This window comes from Suncus etruscus, chromosome 7 (assembly GCF_024139225.1).
Source record: "Suncus etruscus isolate mSunEtr1 chromosome 7, mSunEtr1.pri.cur, whole genome shotgun sequence".
In the NCBI taxonomy this organism is placed as follows: Eukaryota; Metazoa; Chordata; class Mammalia; order Eulipotyphla; family Soricidae; genus Suncus; species Suncus etruscus.
The window spans coordinates 121610883-121629383 of NC_064854.1; the positions used below are offsets into that span (position 1 = coordinate 121610883).

Genomic DNA, 18501 nt, shown 5'->3' on the forward strand with positions numbered 1-18501 from the left:
CCATTGCCCCAGAGGCTCAGCCCTGCCAGGACAAAGCTCCAGCTCCGTCTCATCTCAGGACCCATCCCTGTCCCTGCTTCATACCGATGGACCCCTAACCCTACCCAGAGTGCCCCCAACACCCAGGGATCCCCTTCCGGTTCCCAGGGTGTCCCCTGAGTCCTCACTGCCCCCCGGAGAGTCCCCATCCTCTCAGACACCCCTCAAGCTCATTAAGAGCCCCCCATCCCACACTCTTCTTTGTACCTTTTCTCCAGGGTCCCCACTCTCTCCTCGGGGACCTTTGTCACCATCTTGACCCCGAGGCCCACGTTCTCCCTGAGGTAGGGTCAGAGGAACCGGGTTAGGACTGGGGTGTCGTGCTCTTTGAAGTCTGAGCTCTCACACCAACCACCCCAGCCTGTACCGGTCCAGCCCCACTCACCGTGTTCCCCTTGGCACCCGGGAGTCCCGGTGGTCCCACAATCACGGCTGAGTCACCCTGAGTGGACAATCGTCAGTGAGAGGCAGCTCCCATCACCCCCCCCCCCATGTCATACTCACCTTTTCACCCTTTAGTCCCACAATTCCAGCTTCACCCTGTTGGGTGGGAATAAAGCAAGGTCACCCAGAGGAAGAAGCCCCAAACCCTTGCCCCACACACCAGGGACCTTCCCCTCCATTGTACCTTCTCCCCACGCTCTCCTCGGCCACCTGGGAGCCCCTGGATGATGAGAAAAAAGCCAGGAGTGAGGGAACTTGAGGGAGTGTGAGGGGGCACAAGGGGCAGGGGAGAACTGAGAGGGCCCAAGGGGGTGATGGCCATGGAGGAGACCGGTCTGAGGGGAGCACGGAGGCAGCAGCCAGGGACTGAACCACACCCTATGCTCCCCAAAAGCACCCACCGCAAGTCCTCGGGGTCCCTCCTGGCCAGGCCGGCCATCTTCACCCTGGGTGGAACATGAAGTCACTGAGTTGAAAGTGGAAGCCAAGAGAACAGGGTAAAGGCCATTGGCTACAGGGCAGGAAAGACATACCCGGGCACCCGGCTCTCCACGCTCGCCTCTGGGTCCAGGTAGCCCCACTCCAGGGTCTCCCTGGAAATCAATAGGACACCAGGGAAGAGATGTGAGGGGTTAAAGAGTAATCAGTGAGACTGGAGGAGTAACAAGGGTAATGAGGGGACCCCAACATTGTCCCACCTACCTTGTCTCCTCTGGGTCCAGAGGCCCCAGGGGCTCCCTGTGGACAGAATGAGAAACAGGTTCTGTGTCCCTCAGGGGTACACAGCAGCCCACACCTAGAATGTCAGCACACAGGGCCACCCCATGGCACAGGGTTGCTACTCACCACTGGCCCTGGGGGTCCTGGTGGGCCCAAAGCACCAGGGGATCCTTCTCGCCCTGGAAGGCCGGCCAGTCCCTGCCAGGAAGTGGGATAATAGAGGCCAAGAGTGACTTGGGGAATATCTACCCTACAAGACTCGATGCCCACCTTCTTTGTCTCCTGTGCTCTGGTCAGGGACCCCCCTATGCCCAGCACCCTTACCCGTTCTCCACTGGGGCCTGGCTGGCCCGTCTCTCCCCGAGGGCCCATCTGACCAGGGAACCCAGCAACTCCAGGAGGCCCAGGGGGCCCAGCAGGGCCTGAATCCCCCTAGAACAGAGCCAAGGAAGATATGGTCCAGCACCCTCAAACACACTTTATTACCCACTCCCGAGGCCCCTCTGCTGTTATTCTCAGACTCACCTTCAGACCTGGTGAACCGATTGGCCCAGGGGGGCCCTGAACCCCGACTCCTGGGTCACCCTTAAAGACAAAGAAGAGCAAGATCAGGCTCAGAGAGTCTTGTGGACTAAGACCAACCCCCATAGAGAACTGGGGCCCACACATACCTTGTACCCTTTGAGTCCTGGAGCTCCTTTCTGACCCTAAAAGTGGAAAGTAAGAGCTTTAAGCAGTGCATCTGGGAATCGGAGACCCTAAATGACTCCTGGGAACATAGATTCGGGGCAGCAGAGAACCAGTACAAGGGACTGGCACCCTGCAGCTCAGCCCCAGGTCTTGTGAAGGCCGGGCAGGGGCCACAGGCTCATGGATGGGGTTCTGGGCAAGGCCATAATCCCATGGGGCATGGCCTGGACATGAACCCGAGGGACTGCCATTGGGACTGTGGAATCAGACACTCAGACACAACCATGCAAGGAAGCCCCCCACACAGACAAAGAGGCACCAGCAAAGGAGCAGCAGTGCACATGAGACTCAGACACCCAGAGTCCCCCACATCCTGCTAGTGGAGTCTCAGGGAGTCCCCTCAGAGATGAGACATGGGGCTGGAGTGGTAGCACAGTGGTAGGATGTTTGCCTTGCACATGGCTGACCCAGGACAGATGTGGGTTAGATCCCCAGCATCCCATATGGTTCCTCTAAGCCAGGATCAATTTCTGAGCGCAGAGTTGGGGTAACCCCTGAGCACCACCGGGTGTGACCCAAAACCAAAACCAAAACAAAACAATAAAAAAGAGCTGAGACATGGACAGGAGGGGCACAGAGATCAGTCTAGCCACAATAGAGGGAATTAAGTCCCTGCTGGGCTTGGATCAGAGTGCGGTTCACTGTCTGCTGGGCCTAGGAATGATCCTTCCATCTATGCTCAGATCTACCCAGATCTCAACTCACATCTTCCCCAGGGTCTCCAGGTTCCCCTGCATGGCCGGCTTCACCCTGCACAGAAAGATTTGTGGGGGCTCTGGAGCCTGAACATCCTTCCTTGTCCGGTGCTCAAGCCCACCTCACCTTCTCGCCTCGAGGTCCTGGCAGGCCACGGTCCCCTTTGGCTCCCTGCAGAGAGGGGTTCAGAGAAACAAGGGGGTGAGGATCCCAGAACTAAGACTCAGACAGGAAGCAGGAATGGCTCTGAGGTGGATGCACACTCACCGGCTCTCCCAGTAGATGTCCAGCAAATTCTCCAGGGGCTCCCTGACCAGAAAATGGGGTGAGTACTATTCCTGGCCATACCCACCACTGGGCCCCTCCAAGCCCTCCCACACACTCACTTACCTTCTCTCCCTTGGCTCCAGGAAGCCCAACCATAGCCTGTGGGGAATATCCAGAAAGTCAGCTGTCTCCTCAGTCTGTCAGCCACCCTCAGCTGTGGGGGAAGGGGTGCTTCTCTAGAAGTGGGTGTTGGGACTAAAGCTCACCTGTCCAGGGGTGCCCATGGGTCCAGGCTCTCCTTTAGGTCCGACAGGGCCGGGCAGACCCGGTGACCCCTAAGGTAGAACAGCTTGAGGAGTGCTGCCTAGATGTAACCCTCAGTGTTGGGCACAGCACCCCAAAACTGGCCCACCCTGAGCTCCCCACAGAACACACCGGCACGCCTGGGGCTCCTCTCTCTCCATCCTTTCCACCGGTGCCATCACGACCTGGGGCTCCTGGTTTCCCTGTCTCCCCCTGAGAGGAGAGGCTATCAGCAGCCGCCCGTTATGTCTGTCCCCACCAGGCCCTGACCTGAGGACTCACCACTTGTCCAGGCAAACCTGGAGGCCCCTGGGGACCCTGAGGGAGACAAGTTTGACATTAGGGAATGTGGGAGCAGGGATAGAGGGAACATGGAGGACAAGGGCCTCTTGTGGGACTCACCACAAGGCCGGAAGGACCAGGTGGTCCAGGAAGCCCAACAGCACCAGTAGGCCCAGGCAGGCCCTGCAGAAAAAGGGTGAAGATAGTGCCGGCCTCTCTGGCTCCAGAGATTCCAATCCACGAGCGGGGCCACTCACCCGTCCTGGTGGTCCCGTCTCTCCAGGCTCCCCCTGTCAAAACCCAGAGAATGTATGACACACAGACAGGCAAGAGTCCCCTCAGCACCCAGCCACAAGCAGAGCCCAGGTGCATGGGGCCCTCAGATGCCAGCCTCAGAGCAAGGCTGTGATGCCATGAGAAGCTGGCTGAGGAATTCTGGCTTTGAAGAAGCAACTCCTCCTTCTACACCCAACCACACACCTGACACATACAACTAACATCCATATATACCAACAGATACACGTTTGTCCAAATTTGACAAAAACTCACTCGAGACACCTGTGCATGCAACCACACATACACACCTGACCGCCCACACAAGCCTATACCCACCTTCAGACCAGAAGGTCCCTGGGGTCCAGCAGGACCAGCAAGTCCCTAGAGAAAGAGTCAACAGAAGGAGGCAGAGGTCAGAGTTCACCATCTGGGCTGGGTTAACAAACTTCCCATTGGGTCATGGAACCCGGACCAGCCCTCACCACCAGGTGGCGCACCCCTCACTCACAGGGGCCCCAGCTGGTCCAGGGTCTCCGTGGCCACCCTGTTGGAGAGAGTCTGGTAAGGGGGAGTCAGTCCACCCTATTGGGGAAACATAAGCATCACTGCCCACAGTGGGTCCGAGAACCTTGGGGTACTCACCGCTGGGCCAGGGCCCCCCCTTGGACCTTGCAGACCCTGAATAGAAAAGGGGAGTGCTGAATCTCAAACCTAGGTCACTTGGGCTCCCTTGCACAAACCCACCCTCCCAGGTACAGATCCTCTGAAGCCCAAGACAGCCCCTGGTGGGAACACAGATGGGTGCACTGACATCAAACACACACACTATCGCCGGCACCCCACCTGGACACACAGACACCCCACAGAGTCTGCTGTGGGCCGCTCCCCACACCACTCACTGGCTTCCCTTCAGGTCCAGCCACACCGCGCTCTCCTGGAAGGCCCTGCAGAGAAGATAATAAAGCCATATTGCCCCTTGTCCCCTCCCAGCTTCCCTCCCAGGGGTCCCAGGCAGCCCATGCCGGACAGCCACACCCTGGGGCACAGACTCACCGGGGCACCAGCATGACCCCTCTGTCCAGGTTCTCCCTGATCTCCCTTGAGTCCTGGGGCTCCCTGAAAGCAAAGTGTCACCCCTGAGTCCCCAGTCACTGTATGTGAGTCCCCAGTTACCGTATGTGCAACATAAATGCACCCCGGGCCAGGCCCCAGGGAGGGGATAGGGCAGGTAGTTCTCACTCTGTCGCCTTTGGGGCCTCGGTCGCCTTCACTGCCAGGCTCCCCCTGTAGGGAAAACAAGTCCAATGAGGCCCAAGCACCACCATATGGGGGGGGGTGATGTCCAGGCCCACCCATACTGACCTTAGCACCCTTGAATCCAGGGAGTCCTGGCTCTCTAGAGAGTCCAGAGCCTGCTTCATCCACAGCCACCTACAGGCACAAGGTGCATGTGGGTATGTCTGGCATAGATTCATGGAGGATCCCCCTAAAACGAGGGTCCCAGACACTAGACTAGGTCCTGGGCACCACATGAAGTTTCTGAGACTATCTCTCTAGAAGACCAATGGGCCAGGAGGGGTTGCAGCAATCACCTTAGGTCCAGGGGGACCAGGGGGTCCTGGGGGGCCGGCTCTGCCCTGCAGAGAAGAAGAAAATGGGGTATCTGTTTGGCCAGGACTCAGGCTGTCCTTAGGAAAGCCCCTCAGCTCACCTCTTCTCCTCGTTCTCCCTTCTCTCCTCGTTCACCCTGAAGGCCAAATAGTGGGGGTAAGATATGTCCGTGGGGTACCCAGCACCCCTGGCCCCACTCCTGCTCTCTTGCCCAGCCTTCAGACTCACCCGCTCTCCGGGTCTCCCTGCCTCCCCCGCAGCCCCAGCTTGGCCTGGGAGCCCAGGGATGCCAGGTTTTCCAGGCTCGCCGGCAAGGCCCGGAGATCCAGGGGGACCCCTCTCCCCAAGAGCCAAGCCAGGTGGGCCCTGAGGGCCGGGGTCCCCACGCTCTCCCTTGAGTCCGCGGTCTCCAGGAAAGCCAATGGGACCCTGGAAGAACAGGTGAGTGAATGCTGGGGCACAACCACATAACCCACAAAACCCACAGCCCCACATACCTCCTTGCCTGGGGCTCCCCGATCGCCAGGGTCTCCCTTGGGGCCACTTCGCAGGTCACTCCAGTTCTCCATGATCTCCCGCAGGGCAGAGGCCTAAGGGGTCAGGGGCACGACCTGTTAATACAGTCCCATGCCCTGGCCCATATCCCACCAGCCCCCCAACCCCCAAATCACCTACCTTGATGCCAACATTTTCCAGCAAGCGCTCCACATTCTGGAACACAAGTTGGCTGAGGGCTGCCACAGAGGAGAAGCCCCTGCCTCTGCTCACACCACGCCTCCCCCCTAAACGACCTTCAGCCTTTAGAGAGGGTAGCTCCAGGGCCCTGGGTGCACTCCCAGAAGTGTTCTCATCACCCAGATCCCCCCAGTTGTAAGCTACAGGAACCCCCAGTAGGATCAGGACTGAGCATACAGAATTGTGGGATCCAATGGCAAAGAGAAGGGCAGAGAGAAGGGACCCCAAGGCAAGTGAACAAGGCCAAGATGCTCACCGCCACACTCCCAGGCTCTCCTCTCAGGCCACGCTCTCCAGGGAGGCCCTGAAGTGTTGAATCAAATAATTAACGATGGGGCTGGATGGCGATGGATGGTGAAGGATTTCTCTCTGCCACCCCAGGCCACGTGGCTCTGCAACCCCATTCAGCCGGCGGGTCCCAGGCCCAGGTGAAAGGCGAAATCACTCACTCACAGGCAGGCATTAGGAACCATCAGCTTTATTCATGCCCTATTCACCACATGTGTGTGGCCTACTCATAACCTTTCAAGCACTAGTTATTCTTGGCCCTGCATCTAAACTCCTTTCAGCCATCTTCCCTTTGGGCTCCATGCTGGTCAAATTATTATTTGCTGCGAATAAATTTTACCAAGGTCTTCCCCCGAAAGGGGACAAGGGGATGGAAAGTAATTTCTCATTCTGGGGACTGTTCTTGGATTCACCAATACCCAGCAAAGTTAACAGCGAAGATACATTACACTGAAGATAGCAAGACACAAGCAGCTAGTGGTGTGTATGGGTACTCGACATGGTTTGGGGGGCCACCTGGGTATGTTGAGCCTTACCTGTTCCCCTTTGGGTCCAGTGTCCCCACGGTCACCCTAAAGAAAAGCACGACCAGTCATGAAGCAGCTCAGGGTTGGTCAGCCTCCACCACACCTGGCCACCACTGGCACTTACCTTGGGGCCTGCACTTCCAGGGAGGCCAGGAAACCCCTGTAGGAGAGTAGGACAGAAGCTCAGAGAGGGTTTGAGGTGCCCAGGTGGGGTCAGGGGTCACTGAAGGGCTAAGAAGCCAAAATGCACTTACCTGACCAGCAGGGCCAACCTGTCCTGAGGGCCCTGGGGGGCCTTGGAAGCCTGGGGTACCAGGAGCCCCACGCTCACCCTTGGGGCCTTCGGGACCCTGTGAAGGAAGCAGCAGCATCAAGACAGAGAGTACGGGGAGTGGTGAATGGGTCACAGGGTTGGGATGAGGTTCAGAGATGCAAAGACTTGACTCACTTCTCTTCCAGGGGTACCCATGTCTCCCTTCTCTCCCTAGGAAGACAGGGCATCAGACATGGCACTTTGGCCCAGTCACCAGATTCCCCCCAGGTTCTCCACTGCTGCCCTCCGCTCCCCCACCCACCGGACCAAAGCACACTCCTATCAGGACTGTACCTTCCTGCCATCTTCTCCAGGGTCACCAGGTTCTCCCTGCAGGGGGATTTAGGTCAGCTCACAGCCCCAAGGGCCCAGCCTCAGCACTGAAGCCCTTAGGAACCTGCAGTGTAGCTTAGCCCATCCCAGTGTTTGGTCACATATTTGTTTTGTTTTGTTTTGGTTTGGTTTTAGGGCCATACCTGGCAGCACTCAAGGGTTACTCCTGGCTCTGCACTCAGAAATCACTCCTGGCAGGTTAGGGAGGCCATATGGGCTGCCGGGGATCAAACCTGAATCCATCTTGGATCAGCCACATGCAAGGCAAACACCCTACCACTGTGCTATCACTCCATGGTGACATATTTGTGCTGGAGTACACTGCTTGCCTTTCCCTCTAACTGCACCCGCCTTCTGCCTCTGGCTCCCTCAACATGTCTCCATGCCTAGATGGGGAGCAAGTCAACTTGAAGTAAGGGTGTCCACGCAGGGCACCTCTTGGCTAGGTCAGTGTGTGCCTGAGAGCAAAGCTTAGAGCACAGCTGGGCGCAGCTGATTATAACCGCCTATGAGTCATGATTGCATGCAAGTTCCAGCTCTTGGGACATGTGGCCACGCGTGTGTGAGAAACTGGGCATTGTTATTCCAGCAGCTGCAATTCGTCAGAACCAATGAGGAGGTTCTCCCCTCTTCTGTGGCCACATCTGTGTCTTAGCACAGAAGAGGTCTGGGGCAGCCGGTCTCCAAGCACCCCTGAACGTGACCTCCCACCTATGTGTCTATACTGCCCACCTCAGTGGCTAGGGTCTGTGCAGCTTTCTACCCTAGACACATAGTGGGGCCCAGCGGGGAGGAGGCCACACTTGTGCTGAACACTCACATTTTTTCCACTTGGCCCAGGCTTGCCATCTTCACCTGGTTTTCCCTGTGGGAATAGTGCGGCAGGTGAAAGTCAGGGCTGAGGCAGGGTCAGGCAGGGAACAGGGACCACCACCAAAACTTCCACTCACCGGAGCTCCTGGGGGGCCAGTGGGGCCATGTTCTCCCCGAAGACCTGGAAGGCCCTGGGAAAAGTCTTTGCTAGGATTAAGAAGGCCCCGGATATTCCCTGGGATATACCTCACAAATCAGGGGACTCCCTGAGTTTCCCCACCAAGCCAATAGGAGGTCTCCTCAAGTACAGAACCCCATATATTAGAGATCCCCTGCTAAATCCATCAAGGGAAGAACCCCAGAATTTTGGGGGTACTGAAATCCCCAAGGCAGAACAGGTGAGAAAGTGGGACTCTGTGAATATCTGCTGCCAGAGACCAGCCTATGCTCGGCTCCCTGGCACTGAGGCTGTACTGACCCCCACTGTCATGCAGGACCCCGGACCCATCACTTACATCTCTCCCTGGTTCCCCTGCTTTGCCTGTAGTACCCTGAAGAGAAACTTCAAGTCAAGGAGTTGGAGTGGTCATTGGGCCAACAGAACTACACATGTAGGGCCATAAGCTTCTGGAGCTTGCAGCCCACAGGGGGGCTCCCCACAGGAAGTTCTGGGAGAAGACTCAGATATCTCACAGCCCAGAGCTTATTACCCCCCAAGGGGGCCAAGACAGGGGCACCACGAGGCAGTGACCCTAACTCACCGGCAGCCCAGGGGGGCCGAGGGCTCCCGGTTTCCCATCCAGCCCACTCCGGCCATCTAGCCCAGGGGGGCCTCGATCACCCTGAAGGAGACAGAGAGATCAGATGGGGTGGAGCTTCTGACAGTCTCATTTCTCCATATAAAAACCCTGCCCCTCACCTTCTCTCCTGCTGGGCCTCTAACACCAGGGTCCCCCTACAGGAAACACAGCCAGATAAGACAGAGGGCAAGTGAAGGGGGCTTAGGTGACTGGGGTACAGTGCATCACTCACCTGGGGGCCGGGGACCCCCCGAAGCCCAGCAATGCCCTGAGGACAAGAGGGAGAAAGAAATCAGAATAGGGGCCAGAGAGATGGCACAGTGGTAGGGCATTTGCCTTGCGTGCAGCCGACCCGGAAGGGACCCGATTCATTTCCCGGCATCCCATGTGGTCCCCCAGCCTGTCAGGAGTGATTTCTGAATGCAGAAGCCAGAAGTAGCCCTTGAGCGTCACTCGGTGTGGCCCAGGGTCCAATCAATAACAGGCTCTCCCATCCCCACTTCCCTCAGGGCCAGCCACACTCACCGTCTCTCCAGGGGCACCAGGCATGCCAGGATCACCCTTGGGTCCACGAGGACCCTCTTGTCCACGGTCCCCAGGCTCTCCCTATGACAGAGAGAAGCTGACTGGGGGAACAGCACAGGGCACAGGCAGGCTCGAGGCACATCTGTCTTGGGGACATTGGGGAACTGTCCCAGTTCACAGCAATATCCCACCATAGGTCCATACCTTCTCTCCAGCTCCAGGTCCTGAATCGACCTGGGGGGGGGGGGCACAGGCAGTGGGAAGTATGGGTCAGTGAGTGGAAGTAGAGGTGGTGAAGAGAGATGCTAGGGGATCAGGACAACTACCGAGGAGAGGTGGAGAAGGGGGAACCCAAGGGCAGAAGAGGAGACGTTGTGGAGCCAACAGAGGCCTATGAGGGACATGAGGGGACCAGAGCAAGCTCAAGCCTTACCAGCCGTCCAGGGGATCCAGGGGGGCCCTGGGAAAGGAAATTACTAAGGTTGACAGGAATGCTGAGGTCCCAAGACATGGCTCAACCCCAACCCCAGAGTCCCTGCGCCACCTCCAGGCTGATCCCAAGAAAGTGAGTCAGGCTAGGGAGTCATCTTCAGTGCCCCCCAAAGGAGGCCTTCAGGCCCCTGAAGAGACTGGGCACTAAAAGATGAGGACAAAGAGGCCCGGAGAGATAGCCCAGCGGCGTTTGCCTTGCAAGCAGCAGATCCAGGACCAAAGGTGGTTGGTTCGAATCCCAGTGTCCCATATGGTCCCCCGTGCCTGCCAGGAGCTATTTCTGAGCAGACAGCCAGGAGTAACACCTGTGCAACGCCGGGTGAGGCCCAAAAACCAAAACAAAAAACAAAAAACAAAAAAAACAATGATCGAGTCTGGTGCATTGACTGCCTGTGATCCATTTTGGGGCCGGGCGGTGGCGCTAGAGGTAAGGTGCCTGCCTTGCCTGCGCTAGCCTCGGACGGACCACGGTTTGATCCCCCGGCATCCCATATGGTCCCCCAAGCCAGGAGCGACTTCTGAGCGCATAGCCAGGAGTAACCCCTGAGCATCACCGGGTGTGGCCCAAAAACCAAAAAAAAAAAAAAAAAGATGAGGACAAAGAAATCTCAGTGCTCCCCAGAATGTTGGCTCTACTCACCGGTTCCCCACGGTCACCCTTAGGTCCAGGACTGCCCTGCAGAAAGGGGGTCATGGCTATTCAGCATACAATGTGGTTTGGAGGCACTTTGGAAGCACACTAAGGACTCCTGGGGATCCCCTTGGCTTTGGAGGTTGTGTTAAAGGGGTCCCAGGATGTGAGGGTTATAAGAAAAAGCAGCACTGGAAGCTGGGCTGGCTGAATCAGGGTTTGAGAACTGGATTGGCAGGAACACATCTCACATGTAGGAGACCCAGGTTCAACCCAGGTTCAATACTACATGATCCCTCAAGCACTGCTGGGAGCAACCCCCAAATATTCAGATGGAAGTACTCCTGAGAACTGTTGGGGACAGCCTCCAAACCAAAAACTATTACATAGAATAAAAGTGAGATTAGATTAGAACTTGGTGGTTATGAACCTGACAGGAAAGATACCTGAGCACCCCTGGGTGTGGCCACCACCCACCCCAAAAATAAAAAGAATTCAAGATTGAGACTCACATTTCGTCCATCCTCGCCAGGATCTCCCTGGTCTCCCTTCTCACCCACAGGACCCCGAACTCCAGGTGCACCCTGGGAAGAACAGCTTGTCTGAGAGCCCCTCCCAGAGTTTTACAACACCCCCAGACCTCTACACCATTGCAGGTCCCCCATCACCCCAACTATCTCTCCAGTTTTGTTTTCCTTTTTTTTGTTTTTGTTTTTGGGTCACACCCAGCGGCGCTTAGGGGTTACTCATGATTCTGAGCTCAGAAATTGCCCCTGGCAGGCTCAGGGGACCATATGGGATGCTGGGAATCGAACCCATGTCTGTCCCGGGTTAGCCATATGCAAGGCAAACACTCTACCACTGTGCTATCTCTTCAGCCCCTCTCCAGAGTTTTCTGATCACGTCATGCTTCCCTCCAGACTGTCCTGTCATCTTTACCCCCTAAGAGCATCCTGGCACTTCTGTGCCTTCTGCCACAGGTTCCTTCTCCAACACCCCAACACCCCAACACTCCACCAGGGCTCACCCTCAGGCCTCGCTCTCCAGTCTTTCCGGGCAGACCCGGGTCACCCTAGGGAAAGGGGAGCTGCAGTGAGCATGATGGGCAGAGGTCAGCTGACCCAGGCACCAGCTGGATGACTCAGGGCAAAAGTTGGAAGGCTGGGGGACCTCTGACCCATGGCTCCAGGGCCAGGGTGAGAAATCATAGCGGGAAGGAGCTCACCGAGGACCCCTCGTCACCTTTCTCTCCAGCTTCACCCTGTGAGACACGAACATCAGCCCTGGCCCAGGACAAGGCCAGGAGACCAGTACCCACACTGTTCCCCCTCTTCCCCATGTGCTTACATCTCGTCCTCGGGGACCCACAGGTCCTGGGGGGCCAGGTCGCCCAGGGTCTCCCTTTTCTCCAGGAGGGCCTGAGTTCCCCTGTGTGTGAGAGGCAAGAGAAGGCAGCATAGAGCATCGGCTCTGAAGGAGGGGGCCCCAGAAATCTGGGCCTATGCCAGAGCTCACAGTACTCACCGGGGGGCCTGCTCTGCCAGTGAGGCCAATGGGACCCTGCGGGGCACAGGGAAGGGCAGGGCTTTAGTTGGGGCTCTCTACCCCTCTTTCTAGTTCCCATCCCATATTCTCACCCGGTCTCCAGGCTCTCCTTTAGGGCCAGGGTCTCCAGGAAGCATCGGTCCAGGTGGGCCCTTTGGGTGGGAAGGTCAGGGGTTAGTGGGCATAACTTCTACCTACCCCCCTCACCCCTGCACTGCCCCTCCACTCACCCGCTCCCCTTTGACTCCAACAGGTCCTCTGAGTCCAGGGGTCCCTGATTCTCCCTAGAGGAGACAGAGACCTTCCAAAGCAGTCCCAGACTCCAGCAACCCGGTACTCTTACCACACCCCACAGGCCCTCTAGGCCTCTCCAGAGAAGATCACGCATGGTGCCTTGAACCTTCCTTTCCTTCACACATACCTTCTCTCCTTTGGCTCCCGCACCATCAGGCCCCTGAGAAGAAACAAGACAAACACAGCTTGGCTGCCGGGACCTCAGCCATGACTGGGGCTGGGGTTATAGAGAACTTGGGAGAGGCACCCCAATTTTTGCTGGAAGCAGGGCAGGAGACATGCAGAGCTCTTGACCCATACCCCATGGTGGTCCCCAGGATCTGGCCCCAAGCAGCATGTGTGTGACCATGGAGTTATAGGGCCTGTGCAGGGTCCCAGGAGGGGCTCTCACAGCTCTGCTGAGCAGCCCCCTTCTCACTCACCACAGCAGCAGGCTCCCCAGGGCGACCAGGCTCCCCCTGTGGAGAAAGAACAGGCCTGAGAGGGCTCCAAGGTCCCAAGTCCCCCCCTGCCAATGCTGTTGGTTCCAGGGAGGCCCCAAGTATTCACCTTCTCTCCTCGGTGGCCGGCAGGTCCTGGTGGGCCCTGCACGCAGAGGGGGAGTGAGTCTGGGGTTGGGGGCCACAAACCAACCCCACTCTTTTTTTTTTTTTTTGTCTTTCGGGCCACACCTGTTTGATGCTCAGGAGTTACTCCTGGCTAAGCACTCAGAAATTGCCCCTGGCTTGGGGGACCATATGGGACGCTGGGGATCGAACTGTGGTCCTTCCTTGGCTAGCGCTTGCAAGGCAGACACCTTACCTCTAGCGCCACCTCACCAGCCCCAAACCCCACTCTTGTTCCCACCACAAACTCACTTCAGGACCTTCGGCTCCAGGACGTCCGGCCACTCCAGGCAGCCCCTGGGGAAGAGAAGCAGCATTGTTGACACAGAAGTGGCCCAGGAATATGGCCCAAAGGGGCTCCAGGCCAGGGAGGATGGGGGTGCAGAGGCAGGATGGAGCCTGGTCTGGCAGTGGGCATCGACAGGTCATAGTCAGAGCGGGTGATTAAGTTAAAGGGTTAGTGGGGCCTGGAGCGATAGCACAGCTGTAGGGTATTTATTTGCCTTGCATGCAACCAACTCAGATGGACCCAGATTCGATCATTGGCATCCCATATGGTCCCCCGAGCCTGCCAGGAGCAATTTTTGAGCACATAGCCAGGAAGTAACCCCTGAGCATCACCGGGTGTGGCCCAAAAACCAAAAATAAATAAATAAATAAATAAATAAATAAATAAATAAATAAATAAATAAATAAATAAGGTGAAGGGTTAGTGAGGAGAGGCTTGGGGCAGAGGCTGTGAGGCTCAAGACGAGAAGTCTAAACCAGGAGGAGACGCTGCACTGGGATCAGCAGGCTCACCTGGGGTCCAACTGGGCCTGGGGGTCCACGTTCACCCTAATAGGAGAAACAAGTCAAAGCTGAGCCCATACCAAACCCACTGGGGCGCTGAAAGCCCCCATCCCTGACATCACTCACCTTCTCTCCATTCTCTCTGGTCCCCGGCAGACCCCGTTCACCCTAAGGAGTTGGAGGGAAAGGGACCTTGGCCATCAGCCACAAATAAGAAACCCTCCTCCTCTCCAATCCTCTGAGGTCATAACCTCTGATCCAGAAGGAACCCCATCTCCTGTCCACTGGCTCCCCCTAAATCTTACAGGGATCCCAGGATGAACTGCTGCATGACCACTCCTAAAATGGTACTTACTTTGGGGCCAGCATCTCCTGGAGGTCCCTGCAGGAAAAGATGAGTTTGAAGGTACAGGAATGTAGATTTAGGCAGAAACAGGGGAGAGGTTGATGCTAAGACCCCTCACTTACTCGCTGCCCTGGACTTCCAGGCTGACCGGGGAGGCCTGGGGCTCCATCTTCACAGTCCCCCTGAAGGAGAAAGATATGGTGGAGGCTGTCCCAGGACTCAAGACCCCACACACACACACTATGGCTCCAGAACTCAGTTCTACCTTTTCTCCTTTCTCTCCAGGATGGCCAGCTGGTCCGGGATTTCCAGGAAGACCCTAAGAAGAAGCCAGGAATGTGAGCCCCCAAGATGAGGCCCATTAGTGTCCCCTCTTCGCACCCCTGAGTTTAGCCCCCACTGTCCCCAGCAGATATGTGGGACTCCCTACCGGCAGCCCAGGCTCGCCAGCTGTACTGTCACCAACACCAGTTCCAGGGGGACCCTAGGAGAGAAGCAAGTCAGGGTGTCTGGGGAGCCAGACTCAAGACCGGCCCAGGGTCCCTGCCCCTCACTTACCCGCTCTCCACGATCACCTTTGTCACCCTGGAAGATAGATCAGGATCCCATCACTTGAAGGGCACCTCCATTCCCCAGGTGCCGCAGGGAAGAAGGGCATGAGGTCAAAGTGCATTACAAGTGTCAGGGCAAAACGAAAACTCCTTCACTTTTTGGAAAGAAGGTACAGCGCCAGGGATTGAACCTGGGACTCCCACATGCTCGTCTGGACCTTTAAACTACCTCCTGGAACTAAAAAGCCTGGGTGGGGGTCAAGGGGACATGTGGACTCAGAGAAACCAGAAGGGACTATGGAGGGACTTGCTGTCACCTTCACAGATGTGCCAGGAAAACCTGGCGGACCCCGAGGTCCTGGATCCCCTGGCGGGCCACGAGATCCTGGAGCCCCCTGAAGAAGACAGAAAGGAAATGAGCCCCTCACACTTCGATTCTCAGCACCCCTCCTGCTGGCCCTCTTGCCTCCCATCACACAGCCCCGAACCTACCGCTGGTCCAGGTTCCCCTTTCCGTCCAGGGATCCCTGGGCCGCCACTCCCGGAAACATGTCCAGGCTCTCCCTGTGAGGACAGAGCAAAGGACAAGGACAAGATTCAGTGTGAGCCTATATTCTTGAGCCCATCCTGAGTCTCTATAGAATGGATGCAGTCTGGGATACCCGCCCTGCTCAGCACCCCCCATCTCCAGTCACCTACCGGTTCCCCCTTCGGGCCACGAGGCCCTCGCTCCCCCTGAAAATAAAACACGGCGATGCTTAGGCTCAGTCTTCCCACAATACACCCCCTTTAATCAGAACTAAAGGACGGTGCTGGGGGCAAAGAAGAGAAAGCAACTTACAGGTTCTCCTTGAGGGCCAGGCCATCCGGGGGAGCCCTAAAAATACAAGCTGGAGTCAGGAAGGCTCTGCCTAGCCCACAAGCCAGCAAAGCACCCCACCCCAAGATTGCCAGGAAAAGACTCGCTCACCTTTAGGCCAGGGAGGCCAGGGGGGCCAGGTGTACCATCGTGGCCAGGCCGGCCTGGAGGTCCCTCTGGCCCAGGAATTCCCTGGGAGAGGAGGCAGAGAGTTTGGGGCAGGCCCTTTTGGCTGGAAGAGCCAGAAGATTCTTCATCCTCACACTACTGAACAGTGGGGCACGAGGACAGCACTGACCCCCTCTAATCAGCAAAGCTTCATCCTCAGAACCAAGACGGTGAAGAGACACCTTTCCTACCTGCAGCCTTGGATGCAACCAAGGCCCACACCCCAATCTCCTTCCCATTCTCCTCACATCTTGGCTCCACCATTTTCTAAGGTTTCTGGGAAACCCTGTGGGACTCTGGCTCTGCTTTTTCCCCTGCTAGACTTGGAGTTTCTTCCTCAGCACCCTGTAGAAGCTTCTAGGCAGTCTTAGGGAACCTCAGAGGCCACCTCACTCACCCTTTCTCCCTTGGCAGTGGCACTTCCAGGGGGGCCAGGAGCACCAATCCTGCCCTGTGAGGAGACAACAGGTGAGGCAGCCACTAGCCAGTCAGGGTATGGAGGTCAGGGATGAGGAGACACTCACCGGGGGTCCAGGGGGGCCGGGAAGCCCAGCTTGTCCTTTCAGGCCCTAGAAAGGGTGATGGATGAGCCTGGGCTGCAGAGACCTCAAATTCCTTTCCCACCCCGACCAGAACCACTCACCATCACTCCGGCCTCCCCCTTTGGGCCCTGGGGAAAAACAATCATGTAGATTTGAGCCTGAAGGACAGTCCCTGAGGTGCCCCCCCACCCCCACCCCGACACTTACCGCTGGACAATGCACTGTGCAAGGCTCTGGCTCTGGCTGTGGCTGTGGACAGAACCACCTTGAGGCCTAAGATCCCACAGCACCCTCTTCCCCACCACCAAGGCCCTCCCTCCAGCCTCTTCCAAACCTGGGTGGTCGTGGCTGTCTGACACAGAGCGACTGCCAAACCACTGATCGCCTGGTCCAAGCTTGGCCCGTCATCCACGGCGAAGAAGGTCTGGACCGAGTCTACGCGGCGCAGCTGCTCTGGGTCAGCTCCCGCCAGGCCCAGGATCATCACTTTGAGCCCTATAAAGGGGTCAGCAGCAACATGACAGCCCTGCCAGGGCCAGCTGTGCACCCCAGTTCCAGAGGCCCAGTCCTTCTCCTCACCAGCGGCCTGGGCTTCTCGGACACGATGTACGATTTCACCACGCAAGGGCTCGTCTACCAGTAGGACCATCACCCCTGGCACATGACGGCGGCGGCCAGGAGCATCAGGAGCCAACAGGTTTCTATAAGCAGAAGTCACAGCAGCACCTGGGAAGGTCACATCAGAATTCAGGGCTGCCAGGTTCCAAAGTTCCTGAAAACCCCGAAAGTCCGTGTCCACCGCTGTAACTCACCCACATTATTCCCACTGGAGTCAGTGTAGGGGATGTTGTGGATCTTCTGCAACAGGGCTCCGGGGTCACTGTTCAGCGGAAACAGGGGGGCAGCACGGTGGTTGTAGGTCAGGAGGCCAATCTGGGAAGGGGGTACACGGGGCCTGAGCAGAGGAAACATGAAGCCTGGGGGTGTCATTGAACACGATCGATTAGGGGGACAGCACTGGAGGAGAGGAGGGGAACCTGCAAGGACAATAGTGCAGGGAGGGGGTATAAGCCTTGGAGGGGGAAAGGCAAGGAGAATTTAGGGGGCTAGCTGCCCCAAGTCCAACCTGGACCCCCTGAGGCCCAAGAGGCCCAAGTGCAGCTATCAGGCGCTCCAGGGCTTGTCTCACGGCCCCGGCACGGTGAGCCTTGTCGCGCACGGCATGCAGCAGGAAAGCCACATCCAGCAGGCCCTGGGCACATGCTGCAAGAAAGGCAGAGTGACTGGCGGGCTCAGCCTGCCCAGCTCCCCCTGCCCAGCCCTGGCTGTGTCCCCAGACCTGTGTTCTGGGTGACAGAGGCTTCTGGACCCCGCACACCCTCACGGATGGGTGTCAGGGAGAAGCTGTAGGAGATACCGGGTTGGAGCTGGGTCACCCGGTAGGAGCTGGCTGTCCCTGGGACTGTCTGCAAGCCCCCAGGCAGTTCTGAGGAGGACAACAAGCAGTCAGCAGGCCTCGATGAAGCCCAGGCTTCCAGATTACACCCACACCAGCTTTTCCTCACCTTGGCCAGGGCCTCTGAGGGGCCGCCAGGATAGGATGTAGCTGGATGCCCCAGACACTGGGGTCCAGGCCAGAGTCACTGAATCAATGGCTTTTTCCGCCACATGTAGTTGAGGGCTTGTGACCCGAGGTGATTCTGAAGAAATAAAAGACCAAGGGTCAGAGTCTGAAACCCAAGGGGAAGAGATCAAAGGACATCCTGGGCGGGTTCATCTTAGGGATGCAAGTGCCAATAGAGATGATGATAGAGGAGCAATAACACAACAGAGAAGCATTTGCCTTGTGCGAGGCTGACTCAGGTTCAATCCCCAGCATCCCATAGGGTTCCCGAGCCTGCCAGGAGTGATTTCTGAGTGCAGAGTGTCTGAGTTCTGAGCGTCGCTGGGTGTT

The 18501-nt window shown here is 57.3% G+C and overlaps 1 protein-coding gene across 1 annotated transcript in view; it reads right to left on the reverse strand.

Annotated features, from left to right (window-relative positions):
* The window catches only part of COL7A1 (collagen type VII alpha 1 chain), a 30713-nt gene that overhangs the window by 3709 nt on the left and 8503 nt on the right, over positions 1-18501 (reverse strand). Inside the window, exons 22-102 of the mRNA XM_049777291.1 lie at positions 18113-18247; positions 17887-18033; positions 17674-17810; positions 17360-17480; positions 17127-17273; positions 16882-17042; positions 16755-16790; positions 16649-16675; positions 16530-16574; positions 16403-16456; positions 15949-16029; positions 15820-15855; positions 15678-15713; positions 15471-15542; positions 15296-15373; positions 14986-15012; positions 14858-14911; positions 14693-14746; positions 14550-14609; positions 14437-14463; positions 14208-14249; positions 14091-14126; positions 13542-13586; positions 13234-13269; positions 13107-13142; positions 12812-12844; positions 12621-12674; positions 12483-12542; positions 12370-12405; positions 12193-12273; positions 12071-12106; positions 11873-11917; positions 11358-11429; positions 10855-10890; positions 10156-10182; positions 9927-9956; positions 9723-9803; positions 9430-9465; positions 9317-9352; positions 9159-9239; positions 8913-8948; positions 8535-8588; positions 8405-8449; positions 7546-7581; positions 7387-7422; positions 7193-7288; positions 7063-7098; positions 6948-6983; positions 6380-6427; positions 6064-6099; positions 5886-5978; positions 5617-5817; positions 5489-5524; positions 5340-5414; positions 5140-5208; positions 5017-5061; positions 4831-4893; positions 4677-4721; positions 4420-4455; positions 4286-4321; positions 4114-4158; positions 3759-3791; positions 3622-3684; positions 3502-3537; positions 3352-3432; positions 3183-3251; positions 3040-3075; positions 2917-2958; positions 2776-2820; positions 2659-2703; positions 1875-1910; positions 1729-1788; positions 1528-1635; positions 1330-1401; positions 1186-1221; positions 1017-1076; positions 885-929; positions 668-703; positions 544-579; positions 425-481; positions 247-318 (exon numbers count right to left, since the gene is read on the reverse strand). Of these exons, the coding sequence (XP_049633248.1) occupies positions 247-318; positions 425-481; positions 544-579; positions 668-703; positions 885-929; positions 1017-1076; positions 1186-1221; positions 1330-1401; positions 1528-1635; positions 1729-1788; positions 1875-1910; positions 2659-2703; positions 2776-2820; positions 2917-2958; positions 3040-3075; positions 3183-3251; positions 3352-3432; positions 3502-3537; positions 3622-3684; positions 3759-3791; positions 4114-4158; positions 4286-4321; positions 4420-4455; positions 4677-4721; positions 4831-4893; positions 5017-5061; positions 5140-5208; positions 5340-5414; positions 5489-5524; positions 5617-5817; positions 5886-5978; positions 6064-6099; positions 6380-6427; positions 6948-6983; positions 7063-7098; positions 7193-7288; positions 7387-7422; positions 7546-7581; positions 8405-8449; positions 8535-8588; positions 8913-8948; positions 9159-9239; positions 9317-9352; positions 9430-9465; positions 9723-9803; positions 9927-9956; positions 10156-10182; positions 10855-10890; positions 11358-11429; positions 11873-11917; positions 12071-12106; positions 12193-12273; positions 12370-12405; positions 12483-12542; positions 12621-12674; positions 12812-12844; positions 13107-13142; positions 13234-13269; positions 13542-13586; positions 14091-14126; positions 14208-14249; positions 14437-14463; positions 14550-14609; positions 14693-14746; positions 14858-14911; positions 14986-15012; positions 15296-15373; positions 15471-15542; positions 15678-15713; positions 15820-15855; positions 15949-16029; positions 16403-16456; positions 16530-16574; positions 16649-16675; positions 16755-16790; positions 16882-17042; positions 17127-17273; positions 17360-17480; positions 17674-17810; positions 17887-18033; positions 18113-18247 (4745 nt within the window). The remainder of the gene's footprint in view (positions 1-246; positions 319-424; positions 482-543; positions 580-667; positions 704-884; positions 930-1016; positions 1077-1185; positions 1222-1329; positions 1402-1527; positions 1636-1728; positions 1789-1874; positions 1911-2658; positions 2704-2775; positions 2821-2916; positions 2959-3039; positions 3076-3182; positions 3252-3351; positions 3433-3501; positions 3538-3621; positions 3685-3758; positions 3792-4113; positions 4159-4285; positions 4322-4419; positions 4456-4676; positions 4722-4830; positions 4894-5016; positions 5062-5139; positions 5209-5339; positions 5415-5488; positions 5525-5616; positions 5818-5885; positions 5979-6063; positions 6100-6379; positions 6428-6947; positions 6984-7062; positions 7099-7192; positions 7289-7386; positions 7423-7545; positions 7582-8404; positions 8450-8534; positions 8589-8912; positions 8949-9158; positions 9240-9316; positions 9353-9429; positions 9466-9722; positions 9804-9926; positions 9957-10155; positions 10183-10854; positions 10891-11357; positions 11430-11872; positions 11918-12070; positions 12107-12192; positions 12274-12369; positions 12406-12482; positions 12543-12620; positions 12675-12811; positions 12845-13106; positions 13143-13233; positions 13270-13541; positions 13587-14090; positions 14127-14207; positions 14250-14436; positions 14464-14549; positions 14610-14692; positions 14747-14857; positions 14912-14985; positions 15013-15295; positions 15374-15470; positions 15543-15677; positions 15714-15819; positions 15856-15948; positions 16030-16402; positions 16457-16529; positions 16575-16648; positions 16676-16754; positions 16791-16881; positions 17043-17126; positions 17274-17359; positions 17481-17673; positions 17811-17886; positions 18034-18112; positions 18248-18501) is intronic.